The 27,686-nt window shown below is 42.8% G+C and overlaps 1 protein-coding gene across 2 annotated transcripts in view; it reads right to left on the bottom strand.

Annotated features, from left to right (window-relative positions):
• Positions 1-1,107: 1,107 nt before the first annotated feature.
• PRRX1 (paired related homeobox 1) overlaps positions 1,108-27,686 on the bottom strand; it is a 66,854-nt gene continuing 40,275 nt past the window's right edge. The window contains exons 2-5 of one of the 2 annotated variants that reach the window (XM_081121731.1): positions 18,610-18,785; positions 13,815-13,996; positions 9,862-9,933; positions 1,108-4,432 (exon numbers count right to left, since the gene is read on the bottom strand). In XM_081121731.1, coding sequence (XP_080977857.1) covers positions 9,879-9,933; positions 13,815-13,996; positions 18,610-18,785 — 413 coding nt within the window. In that variant the 3' untranslated portion in view covers positions 1,108-4,432; positions 9,862-9,878. The remainder of the gene's footprint in view (positions 4,433-9,861; positions 9,934-13,814; positions 13,997-18,609; positions 18,786-27,686) is intronic. The other variant, XM_081121730.1, reaches the window with a different exon arrangement.

The following is a 27,686-nucleotide window of genomic DNA, read 5'->3' as shown; positions in this document are numbered from 1 at the left end:
CCTTCCCAGGCCTTCACCGAACTATTGTCTGAGTCCACGGGCTATGCATATATGCATGTAAATTCTTTGGTTAATCTCTTCCTGCCCCACTCTCCCCTCCCTGCCTTCCCTCTGAGGTCCCTCAGTCTGTCCTATGTATCCATGTCTCTGGACCTATTTTGTTCATCAGTTTATTTTGTTCATTAGATTCCACATATAAGTGAGATCATGTGATATTTGTCTTTTTTTGGACTGGCTTATTTTGCTTAGTATATTTTCGCTTCTTATATTTTTAAAGAAATAAACATTTCAGATTTATCTGAAGCACCCAGTGAGCCCCTACCTCGTACCTCCTCACTCAGAAAATTTTTCCCCCTGAAATTATTAATCTGAAATTGTTTTCGTTCCTATTGCATCTTTTTAATATTTGCACTACATAGATGTTTACAAACAATATGTGATATCAGTGTACATTTTCACATTTTATAATAATAGTATGATATATCCTTCTGCAATTTGTGTTTTGTTTTTCCCCTTCAAAGTTATGTTGCTGAGAGGCCTCAAAATGCATGTGTGTGGCCATGCTTCATTTATTCATTTTATAAATTTCTGAATCATGCTCCACTTTATGAACATATCCCAGTTTGTTTATTCTTCAGCTGATGGACATTTTGTTTGTTTCCAATATTTAGTTATTGCAGACCATTCCACAGTGAGCACTTCTGGTCATGTGTTCCTGTGCACATGTGTGAGTTTCCCTAGCTGTCCAGTTTTTCTAGCCTTATTTTACCTCTGCTGAACTGAGTGACACTAAGCAGATAAATATGTGTGACTCCACAACATAGTTTTCAGATGCCTTCATTTTGTAGATGACCTGGCTATCTTTGTTTTAAGGATTCTCTCTTTTTATAACTAGAATAACATTTTGAGCTATTTTGCAGGAACTCTATAGACTGTCAGGCATTAATTTGTTGAAAGTGTTAGTGTATTTATTTATGATAACATTCAATTATAGTACCCATTCACTCTTCTCCGAAGGCTATTTTAGATCCTGGCAGATCTGTTTCTGAAGTTAAAAGAGAAAAGAACCAGCAGTCTCAACCGTACATAACAAAAGACAACATGTGGTATCCTTGATTCTTTTTATTGAAAAGGAATCATTTCTATTCTAGCGCAAACAATGTATATTTTACATCATAAAGCAAGATATAATTTACATATTACATTTCTTATGAGATCTTTATACCTAAAATGTCATTCCCTTTTTTATTCAGTCACCTCTTCTGGTTCCATTTCACCTGCCACATATCCCACAAATCAGGCATCTATCTTGTTTTGGAAGGACTGGGGACACAGACAGTTTGCATGTATTCATCTGTATCTGAGTTTAGTGACAGTGAGGAACTGGGGTATGCCTCTGAACTCTGTGGCCCTGAGGCCCTCTATTGACTAACACGTGGCTCAGGAGCCAGAAGGCTACTCCTCCAAATCACACATGAAACTCCTATTTATGTCAAGTCAGTAATAAATGAACAACACTGAGTGCTTATACCATGGGTATACTTCTCAATCAAGTGCTTAGATAATAGATGCTTGTGGTATACATTCACCAACAATGCCAGTGCCCGTGGCTGACCAATCCTGGTTCCTCTGTGATATTCCCAGACATCACTTGCCCAGGCATTGCATAAAACTGCCCAGTTTCACCTAGCATTCGGGTTATGGGTTCAGACTTTTCTGTTCATCACTGAACATGGATGTGAAGATAGAAGCTGTAAATGACTTTCATATGACCCTCTATCTCTTGGCTGCCTCTTCTAAGATTCCGCCCCTTTTAGCAAATTTTTTCATGTATAATTTCTGTTCCCCGCACTGTAATCCAAATCCTCTTTTAGCCTTTCTCCCCAAACCCCAAACTCCAAAAGTTCACTGATTTCTTGGATTGCACTGACTTCACAAACAATGTTTTAATCTGTCTGGATGTACTGTTCCTTTGAAACTTGATAATCCACAGCAGCTAATGGGACAAAATAATTAGTCCAGGGACTCTTTGGGAAGCAAGTAATGTGTGTTGTTCAGCTAGCCTACGTGAACCATCTGGTAAGAAATGTTTGAATAGTAGGTGAAAAGAACAGGGAATCAGTTGATGAGAGCACAATGCATCAGATGGGCTTCCTTCTTGTTACAGAGAAAAGTAAAGAATCAACACTGGAAATACATTTTCAGATTGGTGGCTGTTTGACTGAAAAGATACCACCGTGAGTTCAACCTGGTATGCCAAGACAAATAACAAATCTGTGCTCAAGGTGCATCTTAAACTCCCAATCCCTTGCCTGTCACCGAAAGTTGACATATTTGGCCAAAATCAATCTAAAGCTTTTTAATCACTGATAACTAAAATTATTAGAACCAAGCTGGTCAGGATGAAAATGTAAGTTGAAAGTGTGCCTTAAATTATTCTTTAGTCAAATGATGTGAATTCTGAGGGGGTCTGTAAATATAAACCCATTTCTCATTTCCAAATGCAAAATTATAAGCATTAAAAGCAAGGTAGCATTTTCTTGCTAGAAAACAAGGCTCCCAGATACGTATCCTCCCATTAGCCTTGACTACTTTTATAGTCCCCTTCCTTTCATGGCTACAAAGTGCTGGAAATACAGAGAATACAGGAAAGAACAAAGGCGCAAATGAATAGGGCCTCACAACACCCCTGTGAGGTAGGTAACTATTGTTAAACCCATTTTACAAAAAGGTAAACTGAGGCACTGCATGGTAATGGGGTTTGGTCAAATCCACCTGGCAAGTTAAAGCACAGCTGGAAACAAAGAGAAACAAACAAAAAAAGGTCAGTCCTGGCTCCCAGCCCTAGTCACTAACCTTTATTTCAAAATATTAAAAAATAAAAAGAGCCCATAATTGCCTTTTTTGAAATTTAGACAAACCTTTAAGTATTCCAATAAGCATGTGTCTTTCAGATTCCTGTTGAGTAGAAAAAGGGCAGATGGCCAAGTGGCTTTTCCTCCCCTCTCTAAGTGTAATTCCCATGATAGATCAGGACGGATCAGCATTCCACCAGAGCTCAGGCTCCAAACTCAAGGACATTCTTACAGCCTCACATTGTTTCTCATTTATTTAAAGCCCTAATGTGAAAACGAGACCTGTTCTCCAACAGCTGCCCTATCAGTTGCTCTGTGGCCTTAATGAGAATTTTGTGGAGCGCAAGAAAGGAAACAAAATCCCCAATAAAAAGTCTCATCACTGCAGAGAGAAGGACAGTGGTGATGGTGTGAAATTTGCTTTTTGTTGTGTTTGAGAAACTGCAAACTCAAGCTTGCAAGGATATTTTATATATATATATATATATATATATAATATATAAATATATACAGTATATATATGTGTGCATCTGATGACCCTTCAGGCACCAACGAGACATAGACAATGCCTTTCATAACTTGGTCTTTGTTTTCTGAGAGAAATTTCTCTACCTCATTCAAATGAAGAAAATATATTTCTTCTACCAAATAGTCCATGATAGCAAATCTTTCAAGAACAACAAATATCTTTAAGTTAAGATGGCTGTTAGGATGGGGGTGATGGTGATGTCGTCTATAGCTTGGAGCTTAAATCTAGAGCTTAGGTCTAGAGCTTATTGCTTAGGACGAGCCAGACACAGCCAATCCCGCTGGATCAGACAGGCCAATGACCAGATGTTGCACATGACTGCCCCCCCCCCCCAATAGCTGATGGAAAAACCTTCCCATGACCAACAGAGATGGAGACAGGGAGAAAGGAATTCATGTCTGGCACAGATTCTTTAGGAAGACTTTGGCTTTTCAGAAGTTCCTCAAGCTTCTACACAGAGAACTGGGAAGAAGGATGGGGCAAGGCACTGAGGTTTCAACACGTCAATGAGGAGACTATAGGCAATTATTTTGAGATATATATATGGTTTCTTTGGCTGCTGTAGACTTTTTAAAAACCCATACAATCAGGGAGGGGGATGTGGGCTGAACCCAACTGAAGAAGCTTGGAGTATATGAAGCAAAGCATGGACAGAAGGAAAAACAAAATGAACACACCCAGAAACAAGTGGTGCTGGAGTCCCAGAGGGAGGAGGAGCGTTTGGTAACTAATTTTCATTTGGCTCCTCTCCTGCTCTTCTCTGCCATGGTCCCAATAGTTTAGTTCTGTTTTTATGGTTTGTTTGTTTTTATTATTATTTTTTTCCAGCAGATGAAGAAATGACAGAACAGGATAGGTGTCTTATGGTTTTTTTGATTTCTTCTTAGGCCTGTTTAATTATTTTTTTCCTCAGTTGACTGTTGGCACTTGGTTCCTCTGTAAACTATATTCCTTGGCCTTCAGTCTCAGGTTGGCAATGCTGTTGGCCATGTTGATGCCCTGTGCAGGGCTATTGTTGGCACATGTGGCAGAATAAGTAGCCATGGCACTGTAGGGACAAAGGAGAGAGCAGGGAGAATACAGGCATTAGTTTCATGAAGCTGCAAGTCTGTGCCCTAGGTGGGTGTGACTCTCAGGACGGGGGCTGGCAGGGGCAGCTGGGTTGGACTAGGTGACCTCTGAGGTCCCTTACAGCCCCAAATTTCCATTAGTCTAAGGCACTTGGAAAAGGGTGGCAGTGTTTGGAAGGGCAGGGGAGAGCAGTGGAGAGTGGACCAAGGGACGGGGGAGGGAGGCATTCGCTGTGTTGGACTCAGTGAGTCACAATTTATTTCTGGGGTGAGAGAGAGAGAGCTGCTTGTGCTGAATAGCAGGTGTGTGATCAGCTGACCAGCTGAAACTGTTTAAGCCCTCTTCCTGCCTACATCCCTGGCACGTGGGAGCAACGAGGAAGGAAAGGAGGCGTTTGAAAAGAAACAGTTTTGCCTTCCTCACTCTAGGAAGCTTTCATTCTAACACATTGTAGATGATCAATAAATATTACCATATTAAATACCATACTTGGAGAATCAGTTAAACAACCAAGATAACTTCTGTGCCGTTCTTCATACCCTAGTTGATAGTACCAAGCATTGCCCAATCAAGAGGGTCCCATCGCGTTTGGTCTTGATTTGATAACTTCTCAAAAGGACGCCAGTAGCTCTGGACACTGCCTCTTTCTTGGGTCAATCATTTTGGACATGTTTAAATCCCCTAGATAAACTAGCAAAGACCTCAGTTGCAGGATTCCCAACCTGTTTCTCACTGTCCACATTGCTGAGAAAAACCTGAAGTTTTGTTTTTCATTGTCTGAGATTGTAATTAAGACCTAGGAATACCACTGGGAAGAAATTTGTAATTGGTGGTTTTTTGTTACTTGCACCCATGAATTTCTGTTAAAGGAAAAAGTAAGGGTTTCTTAGACTTGGATGCAAATTATCCATTACTTTATATAAACAGTTAAAAGGGAACTCGTTTTAATGAAATGAAACTGTTTCTAGTTGTTTCTAAGATTAGCAAAATCCCTCTCAACTGAGATAGACTTACAAATGGAATGACGTGTACTCTTCCACTGCCTACATTCCAATGCAATTTTGTCAGCCACACAGGAGTTTGTGGTTCTGGGGATCAAGTGACAGACCAGAAAGAGAGAAAACTAAAGCTATTGCACAAAAATAGAAAGGCTATATCATTAATACTTATTTGGAACACTGCATCGTCAAGACTTATAGTCAAGACCCACAATAGCCTATTTCAGCTCAGTTACTAGCAATTAACCCAGGACAACTAGGTTGAAGAAGTATAATTAGTCCCAGGTCACTAGGTCTTTCCAGAAATACACATCCTTAATGTAAAGCCTTTATAGCATTGCTGTGTGTGTGTGTGTGTGTGTGTGTGTGTGTGTGTGTCTTACGGCAGAAGGAAGACGATTCAGAGGGTTATAAAAGATTCTTATGTTCTTGTATTTCATTTTCACCTGCTTTGCTCTTATTCATTTCTGGATTGATGATTTTAACCATCTACACAAAATTAGGTTCTCCTGTAGCTCCCTGGATGTTCCCTCTTAGCACTTATTTTAATTCCTCAACTGTAAGTTCCACAGATGAGACACCACACCTGCCTTGTTCACCTCTGTCTCCCCAGGTAGAGTTAACATCCTATCTACCGCACATTTGGCATTTGAGAATGTATTTAATGAATAGACAGGTGACTGAGAAATATCTAGATACAGGATGATTAAACTGATTTCAGCTCAGTGTCACTTTGCTCTGCTGTCATCCTACCGTGAGTAATGATTTCTAAAAATATTTCACCAATATGCTTTTTTTCTTAGGAACTATTCCTCCCTGTTAATTTTGCTATCTTAATAGAATGTACAGAATCAGAAGGGACATGACAAAAGCAGGGGCTGGTGATTACATATCCATAAATCCATCAAAAGTATCTTTTAACAGTAAAAACCTGGACAAATATGAATGCAGGTTAGACTAATAGAATAGACTATCACTTCTACCACTGTCTACCAAAGGCAGAGGCAGAAAAAGAGACCCCAGTTAAGGTAGGTTTCAACTAGGAGTGAGATAAGTGATCAGAGCAACCCATTAAAATCAAATAGGTTTTTTTTTCTTTCCAGTATACCAAGAAATTTCATTTTTCAAATCCATATGTGTATATCCATTTAGTTCCTATATGAATTGCGGGCTTCCATTCAAGAACCTGCCAGAAATATATGTGAATCCATAAATTCTCTATTCAAGGAAGTTCAAGGATACACTGAAATCTAGAATTTCAAAGAAATCAAAGATCTAAGTTGGTAAGAAAAGATGCTTGGATTGGGGAATTAATTGTACCTAAATCACAGATCACAAAATCAACCAAATCAGGCTTTCTCCATCAGATTTCTGTGACAGAATGAAGCCCTGAAGATGGTACAAGGAACCATTTTAAATGCAGAGCAGAGAAGCTGGAATTAAGAGTTATGTGTATTATCTGTTAAGGACTGAGAATGAAGTTGGATGGTTTAAGACTAAAACTTCTTGAGAGAGCACTTATAAAACTGAAATTGCTATAGTTGTGATTTCAATTTTATCTGTTATAGAACCATTTTCACTATAGTTTCTGCATAGTTTACTAATATCATATGACGGTCTTCTCTGAAGACTGACTATGGTAACATGTCTTGGAAATACTGAGAGTCTCTCATGAATGCAGGCCAGGTATTCAAATCCCAAATAAGATGAATATTGATCCACTTCCCATCCCAAAACCAAGTTAGTGGCAATTAGGGTTCTGTCTTGCACAGGAGGGGGGATTTTCACTCAGATGGTTTCCCTTAAATGGCAGCCCTGCTGTCAGGGTTGAGAGCAGCATCTTGCGCGATTGTACTGCGGGCTGTTATAAGGACATCGCTGTATCAATGAGGCCTCAAGCTAGTGGGGTCTGAGGATAAAAAAGCGGTTGATGTTCATGAGTGAGTTTTGCAGTTTCCTAGGAGCTTGGCAAATGATAACATTTGCACTTGATAAATATTCAGGAAAGTTAGAAACTTTCAAAAATTGATCTAAAATTATGCCAGCATTGTATAGCCATAAGAAGTAAACTAAGAGAGACAAGTCTTAATTCAGAGACTCTTGACTCTTAACAAGTGTTTAGACTATCAAACTGTACAAGTAGAGACTATAGTGAGGCTTTGTGTACATATGAAAGGATTATGAGTCTGTTTTCCCTGAGTACTTGGACACAGGTTCAGTTTCTCAACTTGAACTAAAAGTGCCATGTAGGCAAGCAGGGAGCAGTCCTTTGACATGCCAGTCACAAACAGGACTTGTTACAAACCAGAAAAGACAGAATTAGTGAGTGGGTGCTCCAAGAGCAGCTTAGTCATGCTTTAAAAATGTCATTAGAAGTAAGATGGAGAGGACCCGCTTGCAAAAATGACAACAGGTGCAAGAGAACCTTGAGTGGCTGCCAATCGGAGTGTTCACGACCACCTGTTTCCCATGCCATCAAAACTTCTAATGCTCTGTGTTAGGCAAAGAAAGAGAACCCTGAAATGTTTTCTCACAAGACAGGCACCAACGAGGGCAGCAAGCTGTTTTCAACTAAATTTATAGGACCACTTGAACTATGTAAAGTGCCCCATCCTTCCTATGCAGGATTAAGCTTCCTGGGACAAAAAGATGAGATGGAAATGAAATGATTTGCATAGATTAAGCACATGATCACACCAAGAGCCTACTGACCAACACCCAGAGATCCTGCCCCTTGGTCTTGCTTTATCAGTAAGAAGCACGTACTTCCTCTAACATGATATGCCCACATGACCCTGGGACTGGGGGTTCATAGAGTTTGGATCAAGCAACATTTCTATTTTGTTTTTAAGAATGTCAAGTTCCTTGTGTCCATGACTAAGACACTACATTGCCAAATAAAGTGCACTGAAGAATTAGAGATGAAAAGGAAATGCCCGTATCCCATCTGTTGACTCAGCAAGTCTACCCTGAGACTCTCAGAGTAGACACATGGGCGGGAGCCTGATCACTTTCCATCTCCTTATTCGGAGATGCCTGACGGATGGCGCTCAGGCAGACACTGCGGCGTGCTAACCATCATCAGGGGCAGGGTTCCGTTTTCACTGGGGACAGATCATTTTTGATGACTTCAGCCTACCCTGAGAGGTTGTCATGAGGAAAAATGTGTTACAATGGCTGCCAAATGCCAAGGAAGTCCGGGAGATTCTATACATGATATGATTTTAAAGCCGGGAAACTGGAGGGCATCTGCTTCCTGAGCACCCAGAGTGTAAGTCCCACAAGTCACAAAACAGTTGAGAACAGTGCAGGGAACAATAATAACTGACTCAGTTTTCAACTCTAGCTTTGTTTTTCTATTTGGCCCTTTTGGACAAATGATGACAAGTTGTTGAGAATTTCATTCCAAAGACAGATCGGTTAGCCCAAGACGTCCATGTGCTTTCTGAGATCCTAGGGTTTCCCAGCTCAGGAGTTTCCCAAAGGCAGTTTGCACGACTCTGTCTGTGACTTGTAGAGGTTGGAGACCATCTCTTAGGTTTGTTCATTTGTTAGTGAAAGAGCAACGGAGGTCTACATGCTTCAACTAAGAAAATTCAATATGAGTTTTCCTAGGGAAGTTTACTCTTAGAGAGGGACCCATAAATCCTTTGGAAGTGATCTTTTGTGATTTAAATAATCATTTCTAACTTCTGTTTTTAAAATCCAGAAGTAGGTTTTTAAAATTCAGCTCTAAGTGGACACACTTGGACCCTATTTCATTGGTAAGCCTTCAGTTTGCATTGCATGTTCAGGGATCCTTCTGCCATTTTTAACTTTCCTTTCTACAGACGTGTTATGTCGGAACCTTGCATTCTTCCATTGTCTCAACAATTTTGGGACTTCCTTTTTGAAATGCACTTTGCTTACCTATGGGCTCCAAACGCCCTGGGGAGGCAGGTAATAGGAAAACTGTAACTAGCTCCATCTTAGATGCAAGGTTACATAAGAGATAGATGATCCAACTGAGGAGCAGCAAGCGCCAGGACAAGAACGTAGTTCTTCTGACCTCTGCCCCACACCCTTACGGTCACCTAAAGCCTCACTATTCCAATTATGTCCCAAGTGTCAACAGTGTGGCATCACATGAACGCCTATTAGCGCCACAGAATCCAAGTCAGCATTGTAGCATGGTCCCTGGCAATCCATCTACACAGTAATTTTTGAGGAGCCCTGCTCTAGGCTCTCAGACTTCCCTTAACTTTACGGACCCATTTTCTTGCAGCTCCAGTTGGTTTCCAGCGGGATTCCCCACCTAAGGACCTCCCTGCTTTCCTTTCTAGGACTGTCAGCCCCGCTTTCTGAAACACTTACTTCCCACTTAAACCCTACCCCCAGCAGCCACCCTCTTCCCCCTCTGACAAGTTACCTTTTCAGTGTCTTCCGTTAGAATCCGTTATGAAGTCCCTCGTGTAAACAACATCTTGGGAGGGACGAGGCTCTATTTTTGAAAGTGTGAAAGGGAGACATGAGCCAAATGCGTTCAGCAGATGTCAGGCAGCACGGTGACCACGACCAAACGAGGGGGGGAGGAGGAGGAGAAGGTTAGAGGAGGGAAACTGTGGACAAGGGTAGCTGGTCTCCCTTTTACTTGTCATCAGTTCTCTTTGAGGCCCAGCCCTCCCTCTGGAAACGGCCCTCCACACCAACGCTGCAGAGCCAGGCCATTCTCTAGCTCTTGTAGGAAAGGGCATCTCTGGGGAAAGGCTTCTAGACTATTCTATCTAAAACAGCAGCCCAAAGTCCAGGACGTGGTTAATTAGTGCTACCTGAGGCAAAGCACTACAAGATAGCAATACTTAATAGCTCTCGTCCTGGTGCGATTTTCGCCTAAGGAAAACAGTTCTAAGCTAAAGAGTGGGCGGACGTGTGTGCCAAAAACAAGCTCTCTTCCGCTGGCTGCCGCTCGGTGAGGAAGACACCTGCCAGGACAGCGGTGTCCGTGTGAGGGAGTAACCTGGTTGCCTGCCTGACATCACCACCTCTAACATGCTCCAGGGAATGAATGAGGTCACGACATGCTAAAAATAGCTTGAACCATATGTCCCAGTTTGCCAGGGACAATCCCAGTTTAATGCCTGTTATTCTAGTGCTCTTATTAATGGCACTCCCCTTCCACTCTCAGAAGTGTCCCAGTTTGGACAATAAATTATACAGCCACCACTCTAGATATGGAAGACACCCAGAAAGAAATGTGTTGGCTATTTCCCGTCCCATAATCCTGACTATACACACACAGTTGCTTTGATTCTTGGTTTCTCCTCTTTTCTCCAGGGGAGAGCTGTGGAAGTCAGCAAACTGCCCTGTCTGACAAAGCTGTCTGCTCACCGCCCCTGGGTTGCATGGCCAGACCCCATCAGTAATCCCGAGGGGATGTCCACACGCCTCAGAAGGCGGCCTCTGCAGGCGTGCTTCACTGATCTGAGACAGACCTGAATCAAAGGGCGTGTTTGCAGTTTCCCAGTCTTATACTGTTACTATTCTCAATATAATGTTGGGCTTAATTTAAATGAAAATATGGCCATGTGTCCTAATATGTTGGACGGAAACAGGGATCATGCGCACTGGGTCTAATTCTGCTTGCTGAGGCTTAAACTTGGGTGAGTGTTCAGTCTCTTCTTTGGAACCAGAGCAAGGATAGAGCTACCACACCGGAGCGCTCCAAGGATTAACCAAGAGAAATGCCTTTTAATGAAAGTCACATGGGAGATAACTAAAGATATAATAGTACCAACAGATATAGCGAGTTAATTTTCTGTACACAAAAGGTCTATAATTTCCTTTGCTTTTCATCACTTGCTTTTCTTGTATCATTCCTTAACAAGGCTTATATTTCCTACCAAGCTTCAAAATGTGAAATTATAAAGTATTTTGGGTCTAAACATAGCAGAAAAATCTCCAAGGAGCAGAATAGCTTTTGCCACTTTTAGAGATTATTCAAAACAGAAACACTTCAGTCAACATTGGGTCAAAAAACATTATTATTGATTAAATTACTGCTTTAAACCATCATTTTTCTACTTCTATCTGGAGAGTAGCTTATTCTTCATACAGAACATGAACAATCAGAGTCTATGAATTTTTTAATGAATTAGTTTTTACAAACTCTGTAGCTAAGAGAGAAATGATATAAAAGTATACTGTGAAATGAGTAAAAAGTAGTAGGTTATATAATTTTAAGTGAAAAGAGCAGAATACAAAATAATATGTACACTAAGTCTACACTATATAAAATACTGAACTCTAATTGCAAAAGTAAACAAAACTAGTTATGTCAAGATGGTGGAATTATGAGTATTTTTTTTAAATGTATCTAATATTTCTACATAATCTTTCAAGTTAAAGTAGAACATTTTCCAAAAAGGCACACATAAATTGCTTGTTAATGATTTCAGTTAGATGCCCATATACATAATATATTTGATGCTGGCCCTGGGGTTTGAACTTCTGCTTAGGTCCAGGTAATCTAACCCAATATAAATTCAGGAAGGATTTCATCCCCACTCCTGCAGGGGTCTGCCCTCAGCCTCTCACTGGTAAGGACCACTGACAGCCATCTGGATTGTTTAGAGCTGGTGTGAAAAGTTCCTACGTAGGACCCAGGCAGAAAAGGGAGCAGGACTCCCTGGTTGTGACCAAATTCAAACCAGAGACCTTGAAACATCAAGCTTGGAACCACATCCATTTCCTAAGACATTTAGCAAGTCTATGAGCTATCAATATTTATCAGAGAAACAAAGCCGTCTTCTACATATTTAAAAATATTAAAGACCAGGTGATTTCACAGTGGTCTTCAAAATGTGTCTTTAGTAAATTCTATGGGAGAGGAGTCTGAATTTTAAATGGTACACCACGATATGACTAATCTTTTGAAATCAGCAAGGCATACCATGTCGGAGAGCAAGAAGAATTTCCAGTTTCCTATGCAGGGGTTCTCTATGGACTAAGAGCAAAGTAATTCAGGCTAATTTCACAATGGGGGATTCAAAAGAGATTTCCAAATGCATTTCTGGTGTTTCTTTCAAGGAACTGATTTGGAAGAAGAACATTTAGGTGAGGTCTTTCCCTTTGATTAGAGTGGTCAACTTTTGAAACATTTGCACTTCACAAATGTGGCATTTTACATCTGGAGTTCAGCTTCCACTGGGGAATAATCTCCTATAATTAATTTAAAACATCTCCTTTACCCATTAGTTAACTTTAACAATAAAAAGGTAACCAAAGCACAATTAATGAATTTGTAAATAGTTGTTTCTCCACTGCAATCAGCCAGAGATAACCTTGATCTGGTTTCTAAAAGTACCCAGGTTTAGGTCCAAAGAAAGGCACTTATACCGATGACAATGCATTAGGCACTTGCGTCTTAGCTTCCCTCTGGCATTGGCCTGTAGTTCTGAACAGCATAAGAAATGAAGGTTCAAGGCCTCTCCAAGACATTGAAATAGTACTCTGTTATTTACTTCTTTAAAAATATTCGCCTTTTTAATATAAAAGTTTAGGGTAAATTATACATTGCTTTTATACTTCAAAAAACCTACACAAACAAACTGACTTCCGAAGAACTTCAGATAAGTAGATAAGAATTAGCAATAGAATAGGAAGGCATTTGGGATCCTAAGACATCTCCACCTACTTACAAAGAACTGTGGCCCTGAAACTGATCGAAATGATTTTGGATTTTCTTTCTTTCTCACTCTGTGCCTCTCTCCCTTCCTCCCTCTCCTCCTTCCCCTCCTTTCCCTTCCCTCCCTCCCTCCCTCCCTCCCTCCCTCCTTCCCTCCCTCCCTCCCTCCCTCCCTCCCTCCTTCCCTCCCTCCCTCCCTCCCTCCCTCCCTCCCTCCCTTCCTTCCTCCCTTCCTTTTTCTTTTAATTCAAAATCAGTTTTACTGTGAAGTTGGCCCTTGGTCCTGCATTTATAGCCTTAAAAATTCAGTTCCTATTTGAGCATAAAAAAAAAAAAAGGATCTATCTTAAATTTGGAAATGGAGTAAAGTTTTGTTCCAGAATGGTTGCAAGGGGGACTCTGAGCATAGCTTAGTGATCTTTTCTTTTAGATTCTTCCCCATCTTTGAAACCTTTGCAAGAGTTCCTGAGTCCAAGAGGAGATTGCTGATGGCCTGCCCCTCTCTCTTCTGCCCCAAACCCTGCTCCTGGGGCAACTAGTAATCTGTTGTGAAAATCTGGGGATGTCAGCACGTTGAATGTCTCTGAAGAGGTTAACCCAGTAACAAATGTCAACCAGCTGCACAGGCAGCTTTGAACGTGACCGAGCGCTGAGAAACAAGTAGAAGTGGAGCAAGGGGGAGTGGGCCAGTCATTCACCTGTATGGAGAGGCCGTCCCCCAGGAGAAATAATCGGTGGGTCTTGGAGCAGGACGAGGTACGATGGGCTGCTCCACGGCAGTCACGTCTCCTGAGTAGGATTTGAGGAGGGAAGCATTTTTGTTGGCCAGCATGGCTCTCTCGTTCCTGCGGAATTTGGCTCTTCGGTTCTGAAACCACACCTGGAAGATGGTTGGAGGAGAGGAGGGCAGAGGAGGGAGAGGAAGAAACAGAAGAAGAGGTTACACCCATGAAGTCCTGGTGGATTTTACTAGACTGTGCCTTCCTTGGGAAGGTATAGGGAGGCATGGACTTCTCCCGAAAACAACAGAAATATGCCATCATGCTCCCCGGGTGGGCCATGTCAGAGAGCTCTGAAAGGTGGAGACTCATAACACGGCCATGAGGAGCTTCCACTAACCAAGACTCCAGAGGTGAGATCTGTGACTAACCCACAAGATAGCAAAATATGAGTTATAATCCTCATTGTAATTACAATCAAGAGAAAGGAGAAAAATCTCATTAGACGTCTGCCACAGAGATGATGACATTTTTTAAGTTCCTTCAAAATGTGAAAATTTCATCTGCTTTCATAATACTTATTGGCTATGTAAAGAAAATTCTTCATCTTCCCCAAAGTGGGCCCCGGGACAAGGCTTTAAGAAGGAAATGGTTTATTTGGGAAATGCAGGGAACAGTGGTTGGAGAGTGAAGATGTAGCAGAACAGCCATGGAAGGGTGTGCTCAGCACCACGGCACAGTAGGGACTAGCACAGGACACGGACTCCCACTGAGGGACATAGACTGCCACTGAGGGTGAGAGAGCTGAGGATTCGCACACCATCGCCATTGGTTATCAATATTCCAGTGCTTCTGACATGCTGAACACAGGCCGGACAGCCTCCTGAACTTCTAGAGAGAAACATGTGAAACAGCAATGAAGATGCTGAAGGTTGGAAGTTGAATGGAATACATTCTATTGTAGGGTCGGAGGGATATGGGTGGTGCTGACAGCATCATTTATTACGTGCTATCAGGGCTAGGAACATACGTAAGCACATAGCATACATAATTTTTAGTTACGACAATTCCATTTATTAGGCTTCATTTCTATTTCAGAGTTGAGGACACAGGTTCAATGATACAAAGCCATCTGTTGAAGTTCACACAAATAATAAAGGGCTGAATTTTTTATCTCAAGGACATCTGACTCATGATCCTACAATTCTCTGGATGGCCATGGGATTTTATTCATTCATTTACTTATTCAAGAAATCTTTATGTGTTGCAGACTCCGTGCTTAATGCTGGGGACAGAGGGATGAGACTTAAGCAGCTCACAGTCTATTGGAAGAAGGCAGACATGGAAATTTGAAATACTACAAAACAAGAGTTTTAGGTGCAATTACAGAAATGCACAACAAGGTATGGAAGAAAGAAAATTCTATGGTGTAGAGTGGGACATTTGCATAATTCTAGGGAGCAACCTTCACAGAAACTACCATGGGATGGGTGCCCCATGGAAGGCCTGGGTGGAAGTCAGTAAAAGTAGAATCTGGACACATCTTTCTTGGCTGTGCAGACTCCCAGCTCTTTTGTTTCAATGTGCCCTTCACATTGCTAATAGAGCTATCATTTAAATGCACATATAATCGTACTAACACCCTGCTGTATACCATCTACTGGTTCCCCATCACTCAGAATCAACCCAAAGCATCTTGTCATAGAACAAAGACTGTTCGGGAATGAGCTCTCTGCCCACCAATCTAGCCACACCCTGCACAGATCTTCTGCACTGACCCCCTATCTTTCCAACTCCTAGCCCAGACTCACGTCTATTTACATATTCGGTTATTTCCCACCTACATCTATTCACACCCAATGCTCCCTCTGCCTGTAACATTCTTCTCTTTTGTCCAGTGTCAAAAGACATTGTCTTTCAAGGTTCGACTTTAACATTACCTCCTTCGTGAAATGTCATGGAAAGAACATGACTTTAACATCTAACAGAGTTGGATAAAAACATTGGCTATAAGATGTTAAAGATTTGTGCTTGGATATTTATTTAATTTCTCTGATCCTTTGTCACCCAATCAAATGAAGATAATGATACCTGCTCACAGGGTTGTTGTGACAGTTGGCACAGTTTCAGTGTTGAATATATGTGGCTTCTCTCTCCTTTTTTCCCAGGCAGATTTGATCATTCCTTCCTCTGGTCTATCACTAATTTTTTTGTTTTGTTTTATTGCTTTTTTAATCACTAATTCTTTTAAAAAATATTTTTATTGATTTTTAGAGAGAGAGAGGAAGGGAGGGGGAGAGAGAGAAACATCAATGTCAGAGCAATACTTCAATAGGCTACATCCTGCACACCCCCTACTGGAGATCGAGCCTGCAACCCAGGCATGTACCCTGACTGGGAATCAAACCAGCAACCTTTCAGTGCATGAGGCAACTCTCAACCAACTGAGCCACACTAGCCAGGGCTTAATCACTAATTCTTGAACATTTCTTTAGTGTGGGGATTATCTTACTACGTCATAACAGTATAATATGCACATCTGTCTTGTCTACCCCCAGTCTGTGACATCCTGAAGGGAGGCCAGTGTCTTAGTCATCCCCGGAAACCCCAAAACAGTTCCAAGAACATAATAGGTGCTTGATAAATGTCTGGGGTGGGGGGGGGGGGCGGGGGAGTAGAGGAAAAAGATAAATTGTGCTAAGATAAGATATGGCTTCCATCCAAGAAAACATCACAGTCTAGTTGGGGAAGTTGGCTCACATACAATTCAATATAATACATGTCATGTTGTGATACATGCTGTACATATAAAGAAGACCAGAGCGGGAAGGGTGTGGTTCAGAGGGAAAGGGTGAGACTTCCTGGAGGAAGAATAAAGCCGAGGAGGGAGAATTCTGGCCTGCTGGCACAGGAAATGTTTGCAGCTCCAAAAGCCATTAGAATATAGTTGGGTGAGAAAGGAGGAAGAGAAAATAGTTTCTACAGAGAAGAAAGGCATTTAATTATGGGTTTAAGGGGGCAAATGGCTCTCAACCCCAAAAATGGTGCTTTCACTTTGTTTTCCATTTCCAGCATTGCCCTGGCCAGGTTTCTTTATTTAAAATTCAGATCAGCACAGTAAAAGTGGTACTTTCAGGTACTGTGGGTTATGGGTCTAAAGTTATGCGTTATACCATTGCAGGCCAAACCCTGGGCATAAAAGATAGGGAGGTTTGAGGGAGAGAAGGTGTGTGAGAGTAAAAACAGAGCATGTTTGCAGAGCTGTGGTAAGCAGCAGGAGGAAGAGGCTGTGGAAGGCCAACCTCAGAGTTCTGCTTTGAGTGGGAGGCTGGAGAGACACAAACACTGAGTTTTGTCCCCATGATCACTCTCACCTGAGCGACAAGGATTCCTGAGCAGTGCCTCTCTCTAACCTATCCTCCGGGCCACCACGTCGCCCAGGTAACTTTTCCCGTTGTCTCCAACATTGTTTCCCCCTGGAGAGCACTTGTAGGTGAGGTCCCTGTTTCCCACAGGGACAACTCTTGTACCCTTTCTCTTCAGTCTGAAGGGCCTCCAGGACCCTCTCCCTCAACTCAACAGATGTTTCTCACAGTGCACTGTGCTTATGGCTCTTAGGGTCACTTAAGTGCCCAGCAGGCTAGAGGGTTTTTATTTGCAGGAAGAAATCCTTTCAGCCAGACTGAACACAGGTGTACGAACAATAATTTCTGCAGGAAGATAAAACAGATTTGGCCCACCCCCCTGCTCAAAACAGGCCACCTGGAGGATAATAAGACAGTGACTTTGAGCAGAGAGCAAAGTGCTACTTGAAAAAAGCATTTAGTAGGGAGACTTATTTATTCAAAGTTGTGCTTAGAAGCATGAACTTTGGATCTGCATGTCTGGGTTCAAATCCTGGTTCAGCTACTTCCTGTCTGTGTGACGGGCAAAATACTTTCACCTCTCTGTAACTCAGTTTCCTCCCCTGTAAGATGAAGAATACTGGCCAGGTCATTAAGTTAGTGTGGGGATTAAACAGATTTGCTTAGGTAAAGAACTTAGTACGCAGCCTACAAGGGCTCAAGTCCTGTGAGTTCCAGGACCATCATCACTACTAATCGCGGGTGGTGTTCTCGCTTGCCGTGGATGTGTCGTGGCGGCAACGTGAGACTTATTCTCTCCTTCCCTGTCTCACACGCCCTTACCCTTCTGCACGCCCCAGAAACTCGGATCCTCCACTTGACTATGCTCTTCACGCAGGCTCCTAAGCCAAGGTCTCCCTGTGATCACCCCCCTGCCCAGTGTTGTAATCCTGTGTATTCATGGCACGTTTCTGGAAGGTTTGCACATTCCCAGAGTCTGGGGAGGAAAGCTGAGCTGGGGTCAGAGAGTCCATGTCTTTGTCGGCCTTAAAGCTCAAATTGAATCAGGGGTGCAGAGTCAAGGGCTGAGCTGGGTAGTGTTTATATCATGAATCTGAAAGGGTAGGGAATGAGGAGGAGGGAGACCTGTAGCAACTAAAGGCATTGCCCCCCCAAAGGCATAGTCCCCCTCTCCCCACCTAAAAGCTTTGTCGTCCCCCCCCCCCACCTAAAAGCATAATCCTCCTCACCCCACCTAAAGGCAATCAGTTTGATTTTTAAAAATACTATGCTGCCTAAAGAAACACGGGAAACTGCTGCTGCCCTCATGCCGTCCATTTATAACCCTAATTGGTTAGGACAGCCCCGTCTGCCGCCCCCACCCGCGTCCTTCGGCCCCCTCGCGCCTCTGAGGGGAGCGCGGGGCTTACCTGCACTCTGGCCTCGGTGAGGTTCACCCGGCGGGCGAGGTCCTCTCGCACGAAAGCATCGGGGTAGTGGGTCCGCTCGAACACGCGCTCCAGAGCCTGCAGCTGGCTGCTGTTGAAGGTGGTCCGGTTCCTCCGCTGCTTTCTCTTTTTCTTTTCCTCTGAGTTGAGCTGATCATCTGGAAGGAAGACAAAGACACCGATGATAAGGAGCAAAAGTCACATTGGGGGGGTCCCCCTTTACACTTCTTCACTGTGTATCTACAGTGAGATCTTGTTTCCTTTGCTCACAGCTTTACCAAGGTGCTAGAGCCAAACACCACGTCCTCTGTGCAGGTGTGGGCATAGGTGCTCATTAAGGTCCTGTGCCAAGAACCGCGGAGGTTCTGATGCTTGGTTGCAGCTTTGAAATCTGGGACCAGACCTGAGCTGTCAGAGGGACGTTTCTCACATGCTCCGTGAAGCCTGTTTTGTCAAAGAGGCTAAAGGAAAATTTCACTGCTGCCCATGTTCTCTAGAGCTGGGGGAGGAGAGAGTAGATGGCTTTCGACCTTATTTGTCTCAGACAATATTATGTTCATTCATATAGTTTCATAATCAAGGAGACCACCTCTCCCCTGGTTCCCTCTCCTCCACATAGCGACCTAAACAAATTCAGAATTATAGAGGAGACGCCACCTTCAAACTGATTAGAGAGAGGGGTTTCTGTTTTACTGTGCAGTCACTCCTGGAAACAGCCAGTAATCCCCAACTGTATTTGCTCAAGGCTCTGTGCCATTGCTGCAGCCTCAGCCTAGGGCAGGGCTAGTGCGTGCTGCACCGTCGACCTAAGCTGACCGTGGCCTGGGACTTGCCCTGTCATGCTGTGAGAACTCAAGAACAGGGAACAGCACGGAAAGATCTCTCACAGTTTTACCCCCAAATTGAGGTCTAGGGCCCGAAGACCTTAGTGTCCTTTGGAGAATCATGACCCCAAGTTTTCACTGTCCAGTTTCCTCCTTGGTGTCCTCTGAGTTCCTCCAAAAGTACCCCGGCAAGCTGATCATCCATCCCATTTACAGCAACCAGAGTCTCATGTGCTCCTGTCTTGCCACCCCTGCTCAGCCCAGTGGGGTGAACTGAGCGGAAAACCAGCAGTGCTAACACCCCATCAAGCTGTCACTCCAAGGACCATGCCACTCCCGAGTCTGTGCAGCAGAGATGTACAACATGAGCTGCTGGGCCCTGGTCCTGTGCCTGGCCTGATGAACTGGACATCCACTTCCAAAAGCTCTCTCTCCACAAAGAGATCAGCCCAAAGAGAAATGGGTGGGGTAGGAGAGGATAGAGAGAGGAGCTTGGCTACGTGCTCCACATGCCAGAGGAAGGCACTATCGGCTATTTTTCCAACGTGTAAAGTCTCCTGATCCTCTCTGACTGTAAACACACGACACACTCAAGGAGACCACTCGCTCCAGTATGATGTCCCAATAAAATGGCGCCTACCTGAGCTCTGATATTATCCTTATTACAAATCGAGGGAATGCTGTAGATGTGGGTGTGCATTCAGAGTGTAGCTTAAATCCAGGAGCTCCCTAGCCAGGTCTCTCAGTGCCTAACAACTGAGACTTTTAAATCGTTCTGGTCAGAGACCTCTTCCTCCTGCAGGCTGCCCCACGAGCAATGCCCTCAGAGCTTAGAAAAGAGATGGTACATTTCTTAAAGCATCTAGATATAGTAAGTGCTTGAAAATTTGTTTTCAGGGAAAATGAGAAACTTTTCTTGTCTTTGCATACTGTTTCTGCAGGAAAAAAAACCACCTGTATGATCTCAACCACTTTCCTCTCACTCAGCAGCCCCGATAGTCATCTCTTGGCTTCATAGTCGGTCTGGCCCACCACCTCTCTGGTTTCCTTATACCTCAACTAGGAGATCTGCTTTGAAGTCACCACTGTGACACTCAACAGCAGGGTCAGATCGGTGGCATCTTGAGAAAGGAGCCAATTTAATGATCATGATTTCTGGGATCTCTCAAGGCCTGGAATATTTTAACCAACATCCCCAATTACACCACTGTTTAGTTATCAGCAAAATTCATTTACAACAATGTCAACACTAGAATCTAGAATGCCAGCACCTAGGATCAAACACCTGTGAGCAGTTCATTGCATTGCATTTGTATTTTTCTTCCTATTTGCATATTTGGAGTCATTCCTGGTGTTCCCATTCTCTTTCCCAAATTTCTTTGTCTACAGTTCTGTTTGTCTCATACTTCATGCCTCTCTGGGTCATCTGGGCCTTTACGACAACACCACAGCCTGCATTTCATGTTCCCCTAAGACAGAAGTCTGCAAAAAATCCTTAGCTTCCATACCTACCCTAGACTGAGACCAACAAGACCATAGGCTATTGTTTTTAACCGTATAGAGGAAATCCCTTATTAAGCCAATGCCATGATTTGTTTTTTTCCCTCAGAGAAAATGCTTTCTCCGGAATAACCACAAAGTCACAACCCTTTGTGCTGTTGTGTAAGCCCATTTCTCGGGCTGTCAAACTGTGATCGCGAACAAGAGTATTTTATGTTTTGTTCTTAGTTCCACGACCTGCTACAGAATCTCTCGGTAGTTGTTTGACATCTTCCACTGTTCACTCAAATCCCACTGACTGTCCACCGTCAACCACCAGCTCCCCTGAGTGGGAGCCAGGGAAATGGAGAATTAGAGTTTCTGACAGAGAGTAACTAGCTATGATGACCTGAGACCATTCAGGCAAAAGTTTCCCAGCAAATGTTCTTGTCGTTTTTAACAAATGAAAACACCAGTCCAGATCATGTCGAAGGTGAGAAAGACACACAAATGACAGGGGTCCAGGGAGTCTGGGTCTGGCCAATGTCCTTCAAAGTGTGAGTGTAATAGAAAGAAACAGTGAGGGGGCAACAGGGACAGCTTGAGCAGCAGCTCTCGGCTCGTCTGTCTTTGCTCACGAATCATAAAGTGTGAGTCCCCATCTTCCTGCATGAACACACAAGCACAGGGCCCAGCACAGTCTCTGCAGCAGCGTGAGAGGAAACTAAATGCTGTAGAGGTTTACGAATGGGGCATCGTAAGGACCTATGAGAAGCTCATCAGATTCTAGACTGAACATAAGTACTGACGTCCAGTCAGGAAGCAGCTCATTCCTTGGAATTCAGAAGTGGGTAGGATTTGCCCAGCTGCAGAATAACCACAGGGGACATGGGTGCATCTTTACCAGAATCATAATGCTTCAAATCCAACATGTTTATGGATTTTATGGATGATTATGTATGTTACAGATGACAATGAATTGCAAGCATGACCAGGTGCAATAGTGAATCATAAAATACTAGCATGAAATGAAATCAGAGAAATTGTCTAATTCAACCCTGGTGCTTGACAGATGAGGTGAAAAAGACCTAGAAGGATAAAGTGACTTGCCCCAAATAACAATACAAGGTGTGGCTGAGCCAGGACTCCTAATGCCACTCCACTCTCAAGAGCAGATGACAGTGTATGTGCTGCGCATGAGAGGAGCACTAGCTCCAGCCTTGGCTCCAGCATGAAATTCACTCTGGACTCCACATGGGGCTGCCTGAGTCGGTGGAGAAGACAGTGGGAAGTGCCATCCTCATGACTGAGGACCAGGCAGCAAGCCGTGATCCCTACTCAGGAAGGCCTTGCCCTCAACACGTGGGCTTCAGCTAACTCCCCAAGACCCTGACCCTCTTCTGCTCTCTGTCATGTGGGAGGAGCCCTAGACAGTCCAAATTGGGATGCCAAGTATAATTTCAAGGTACAGCAAAAACATATTTTAGGAATAAAATCTGAAGAGCAATGTGTTGTGTGTGCCCAAATCCCGTCAATTTGGGGAGAATTCTGATGCAAGAAGATAAAACGCCAGCTTCAGTAGCAGAAACCAGCGGCCACATCAAAGCTTGTCTCCTGCCTTTTGGTTGAAAACATGGCAGGCGAGCGGATCTAAAGAGCAGCCCGCTGATCATTTTATGGGCATGGAAGAATGTTTTCAAAGGACCTACATTGCACAACAACTACTTACTTTAATGGGATTTGTGTGGTTCAGGCCCTGTAACCTTAAGAAAATTGAAGGGAGGTATAATTGCAAAAGCCACTAAAAACCATTTTAGCTTTTATTGCAAGGCCTATGAAAAGCAGCAAGATAGAGCTGCGGCATCCACTTGCGTTTCTTTGGTTACACTAAGTTTCAGTTGCAATTAGGACATCATCCTTTTAATATGGGCCCCGGTGAGTGGCACGTGGGTCGCCTAACTGGGCTGACTATAGATGGAGCTTAGCGCATCACAGTGACCAAAGCCAAGGTCAGCAGCACATCCATACCTTTCAACAGCACACCTGGCATCGTCCACCACTGAATCCTCGCATCCGTTGAAGGGGGCCAGGTCTCTGCCTGTACAAATACCCAGCTTTGCACCTATTGTCAGCCAAGGGTGCATTATCACCTTATAGGGGCCAGACTCGGAATGTTACGTTATGCTTTTTGATGTGCATATCTTTTTTTTCCTTCTTACTGTCAACTTGGCCTAAACATGGTTTATTTTTAGTCAAGTATTGGTCCTAAACCTTATACAATAGCATTAAAACACCTTAAGTGTAATTTGGGGAACATATTTTCTTGGGAGAATAAAATGCTGTAAAAAGTGCAAAATTAACTATTTTGAATGGTTTTGACCACAAAGATGAGTCAGTAGCTCTGGCTAAAGCTAACACAGTTTTATGTCGATACAGCTCAAAGTTGAGCTCTCTCAGTATAGCCAGCCTTCCCTCGAAACAGAAAACATGGAAGAATGTGAGATAGCGTATTGCGGTTGGCACTATGTTTGAGTTCATCTCACGTTTCCTTCCACCTCTCTAGGACCAATGTGTTCCACAGAGCCAAAGTGTTAGCACAATTCATATCGCCTTTTCCTCTTTAACTCTCTTAAGACATTCTTCTGAAAGGACTCCTAATCAGAAACCCCAGGACCTCCAACAACATACAGCAAGCCTTGCATGCAGTCCTCTCTTAGAGCCCTAACTTTCTTCTGGGGCTGTGCTGATCATTTGCCCCATGCTGGCTTGTTCCATGTGACTCTGTTTTAGACCGTAACTTTAGAGTACAACGTTTATGTTTGTATTTCATCGAAGCTCTTAGCAATGCTCAGTAAATACAGATGAATAATCAGACATAAAATATTCCTATATTGAGATTACTGTCATAGGAGTTCAGTTACTGAACAGACTACCTTCCCTTTTTGATAATCATAAAATTCTGGCTTTAGACATGTAATCTACTCCCAATTGGATAAATCACTTATTGACTCACTTTTCAATTCACTTCTGGAGGTCAAAAAAAGTGAACAATAAGAATGTTTTAATCAGACCCAACTAAACTATAATCGGGGAGGGGAGCACAGTGGAATAAAGTGGAAAGTTAACTGGCTTAGAAATCAGAAGGACCTGTCTTTTCCTACAGACCCTGAACTTACTAGCTGTGTGGTCTTGGGTAAGACACTTTGCTTCTCTGAGCCTCAGTTTTCAAAACAATAAAACAAAAGTAAGACTACCTACTTCCTAGGGTCATTTGAAAGTTTGATGAACACAGCAGGCAAATAGTCTGACACATCATAGGCCTTTGGTCAGAGGTGCTACAATTTCCCCTTGGACATGGACTAGTCAACATCCCTTGTTCCTTGTCTTCCTGTTCACTCTGTTGGTATTTAACTATTCAGTAAGATTCCTATCACAACATACCTGGGGAGAAAGTAAGACAACCATTCAAATATGTTGATATGACAGTTTGGATGGAGAGCATAATTGATATCTAGGGAGCTTGAAAAATGAAAAAAGCTTTAAAAATCAAGAACTGAAACATGGAAAATTGCACATGGAAATTATGCCTAGAAGTTTGTCCAAAAAGCCCCATTTGGGACACTTTTCTGCTGCTAGTCAATCCCTGGCTTTCTGACAAGCCAATTTTTCTTTCTCAATTTAGGTTTTGAAAAGAAACATTCAGAAAGCAGACAGATTCTAGCCCTCGAAAACAGGTAAGCAATTGATGCCTCTAACAAGTAGCCTCACGAGAAATATTTTTTTTTAAAAAAGGCAGGAAAGAGAAAGAAGGCCAAGGGCTAAAACCAGGCTATGAAAATTCAATGATTTCCCAGCCTATTTGCCTTGGGTTGACTAATTTGGTTGCCACATGTGTAAAAACACAAAAGTTGGGTCATATTACTCAATATTTGTTCAGTGAGGGTTTTTTCCCTAAATGTCAGAGTGCTTTGATAAATTCCAAAGGGATACAAAGAAACCCAGGAAGGCAAAGTTCTGGGAAAAGAGTGCATTCTGACCGAGGTTTTAAAAGCTCTCTAAACTTGCTGTGTTCCAGGTGTGTGGTCCCCTCGCAAGTGCCTGGGATTTGAGTAAGATACAGAGCTCTAGATGAGCCATGCAGCACTGCCTTCTTCTGGTAGCGGTTTCCCTTTGTAGTGAGGCTGTTGTCATTTTGTACAAGACATAACATCAGTCTTGACATCAGCAGTAGAAACTGGTGTCTTCATGGGAGGCGACCGCCCTAGGTCATTTTTTTTTTAATGATTCACTTTTAAGTAATAAATTTTAATGTTCTAAAGACAAATCTGATAAAAAACAGATTTTTAACAAAAGAAAACAAAATAAAACTGAAAGCAGATAGCAACGGAGGAGATGTGCTTAATGAGTGAGTAAGCTCAGCTTTCGGGAGGCCAGTGGCGACAGAACAGGACTCTGTTACTCAACTATGAAGACAAGTATGAGGCATCTGAATGCTTGAGAACAGAAGCATGACTTGTGCTTCCTTATACTTCTTCATCTCAAGTTAAAAGGTCGAGATGCCTATAGCAGAGAAAGCCACAGGGAACAGAAATTAGCCTTTCATCACAAGAGGAGATGGAGCCAAGGGAAACTGGAGTAGAAGAGGAGGACTGAAGGGGAAATGAAAGCCCCTCTCAGGTGTTACTCCAGCCTTCTGTAGCAAACTCATATGAAGACAGAAATATGCTCAAATGTGACCATTTTGAAATGTGACGTAAGAAGCTTGGCATTTTAAAAATAATGGTTAAGTGAAAGGAAATTGAAATTCTCTTTCAAGAATAAGAAAAGCTAAAGCTTCAGCCGCAGTTGAAAGCTGGACATTTTTTGAGGAACATACAGCCCTATAACATCTCTGGGTTTCAACTTTCCTGTCTATAAAATGGTTTGCTTTAAGATAGAGACGATACATGGTTTTACAAGTGTAATGACTGGGTATCCACATTTTCTTATTGTTTTGCTTTAAATTCTATTGTGGAACAAATGTGGGAAGAGCTTTGGATTGGCAGTCAGGAGGCGCAGGTTCTCATTGAGAAGGATTATGGACCAAATCTGCAATGTTAGGCCACAGTGGCCTTCCTGGCAAAAATTATAGGTTGGGCTAGGGTGCTAAGATCTCTTTCAAATCCAGCATCATGGTTTTTTAGGATTGTTTTTATGTTTTTTAGCAGAAAACTTTCAATAATTATTTGTTTAACGAAACAACTGAATCATGCCCTTCTGTTGCTATGTTTTTGGTTTTGCTTTGTTTTGTTTTTGTCTTTGTTCTAGAAAACATTTGGCTAGAAAATATATCAGATGAGAACTATACTCTGGAGAACTACACATGCCTGGAGAAAGCTTAGGTGACTGATCTATTCCTTCATGCCCAGAGCATTCTGCACAGATGAGTCTCCAAATTGAAATTAATATGTTTATTTTAAATTAGTTCACATTTAGATGTGTTCATCTAAAAAGCACAATCTAGAGAGAAAGGAAACCAGAGAGGTTTCTAAGAGACAGTAATTCTAACCTTTAAATTGACTAAACAGAAATGGGAATAACTGCTCTTTCTTTGCTTTCTTCAACCAGCCTTGACCTCGTAACCATGGGTTAGGTGACAGTAGTCTTGCTGAGAACACTGTCTATATCAATTAGGCTAGTCCCCAAATTGGTGCCCCTAACAATGGTCACACTCTGTTTCACACCTCTCGCTAACACCTCATTCATCCATTTGAACAAATATTTATTGAGCATCTACTGCATGCCATGCAAGTAGGTGCTCTAGAAATGTGGAGAAATCTTGCATGTAGCCCACCTACATGCAAGGGACTCTATAACTGACTTGGAGAATGAAGTCACAAGCGAGCCCTGGAAAAGCAAAGTAACAATATATTGAGACGAGATATTCCAGTAGATGTGGTGGCCATCAGAGCCGCAGTGAGCGAGGCACCAAAGAGAGTGGGTGGTCAGATGGCATGGCCAGCACGGGCCTCTCTGTCTTACTTGAAGATCAGCGTCCATTTTTCAGCTGCACTGTGACTTGTCACTCCATTCACTCTTCTCTACTTGTGCTACCGATGGTGGTGACAAAAACACATTTTCCTCGTCTTTCATTTATATTCTTCTTTGACCTTGTCTCTTTTTGCCAAACAATACATCCTAGGCCTCACCCCATCCACTCGCTCCTTATATTGATGGCTCCTTCTCCTGCCCCAAGTCTTGGTTTACTAGTCAGCTCTTCATAAGGACCTTCTCTGGTCACCGACCAAAAGCAGCCTCCCCCTCATTACTCTCCTTCCAGCAGTGGAACCTTCTGCTTTATAACACATGTGAATCTGTAATTATTGATATTGTCTCACATTAGAGTATGTGTTTCATGAGGGCGGGAACCTTTTCTGACTTGTTAACGGTGGTATCCAGCATCTAGCATTAGTGCCCAGCCTCCTTCAGGCACCTTTCTGTGAATGACGAAATGGATGTGTTAACTGTGCTTGGTGAAAATTCCTATTGTTCACACCCTGGTCATTCACACTCAGCCACCAAACCTGGCAGTGCTTTCAGGGATGCATTCCTGTAAAGTCTCAGCACACAAGTGTCCCTGTTATAAAGACCTACTGCATTCTCTCTAAGGCATGTAAGTTCCAGAAGCATGTGTTACCCAGGTCTCTCATGCACTTTTCCTTGTGCATGACTTTGCACCAGTAATTACCTCCCCAATGAGAGGGTAAACCTTGAAGC

Source organism: Miniopterus schreibersii (assembly GCF_964146895.1).
Source record: "Miniopterus schreibersii genome assembly, chromosome: 19".
NCBI classification, from domain to species: Eukaryota; Metazoa; Chordata; class Mammalia; order Chiroptera; family Miniopteridae; genus Miniopterus; species Miniopterus schreibersii.
The sequence above is the reverse complement of the archived record's forward strand: the minus strand, read 5'-3'. Positions and strand labels throughout refer to the sequence as shown.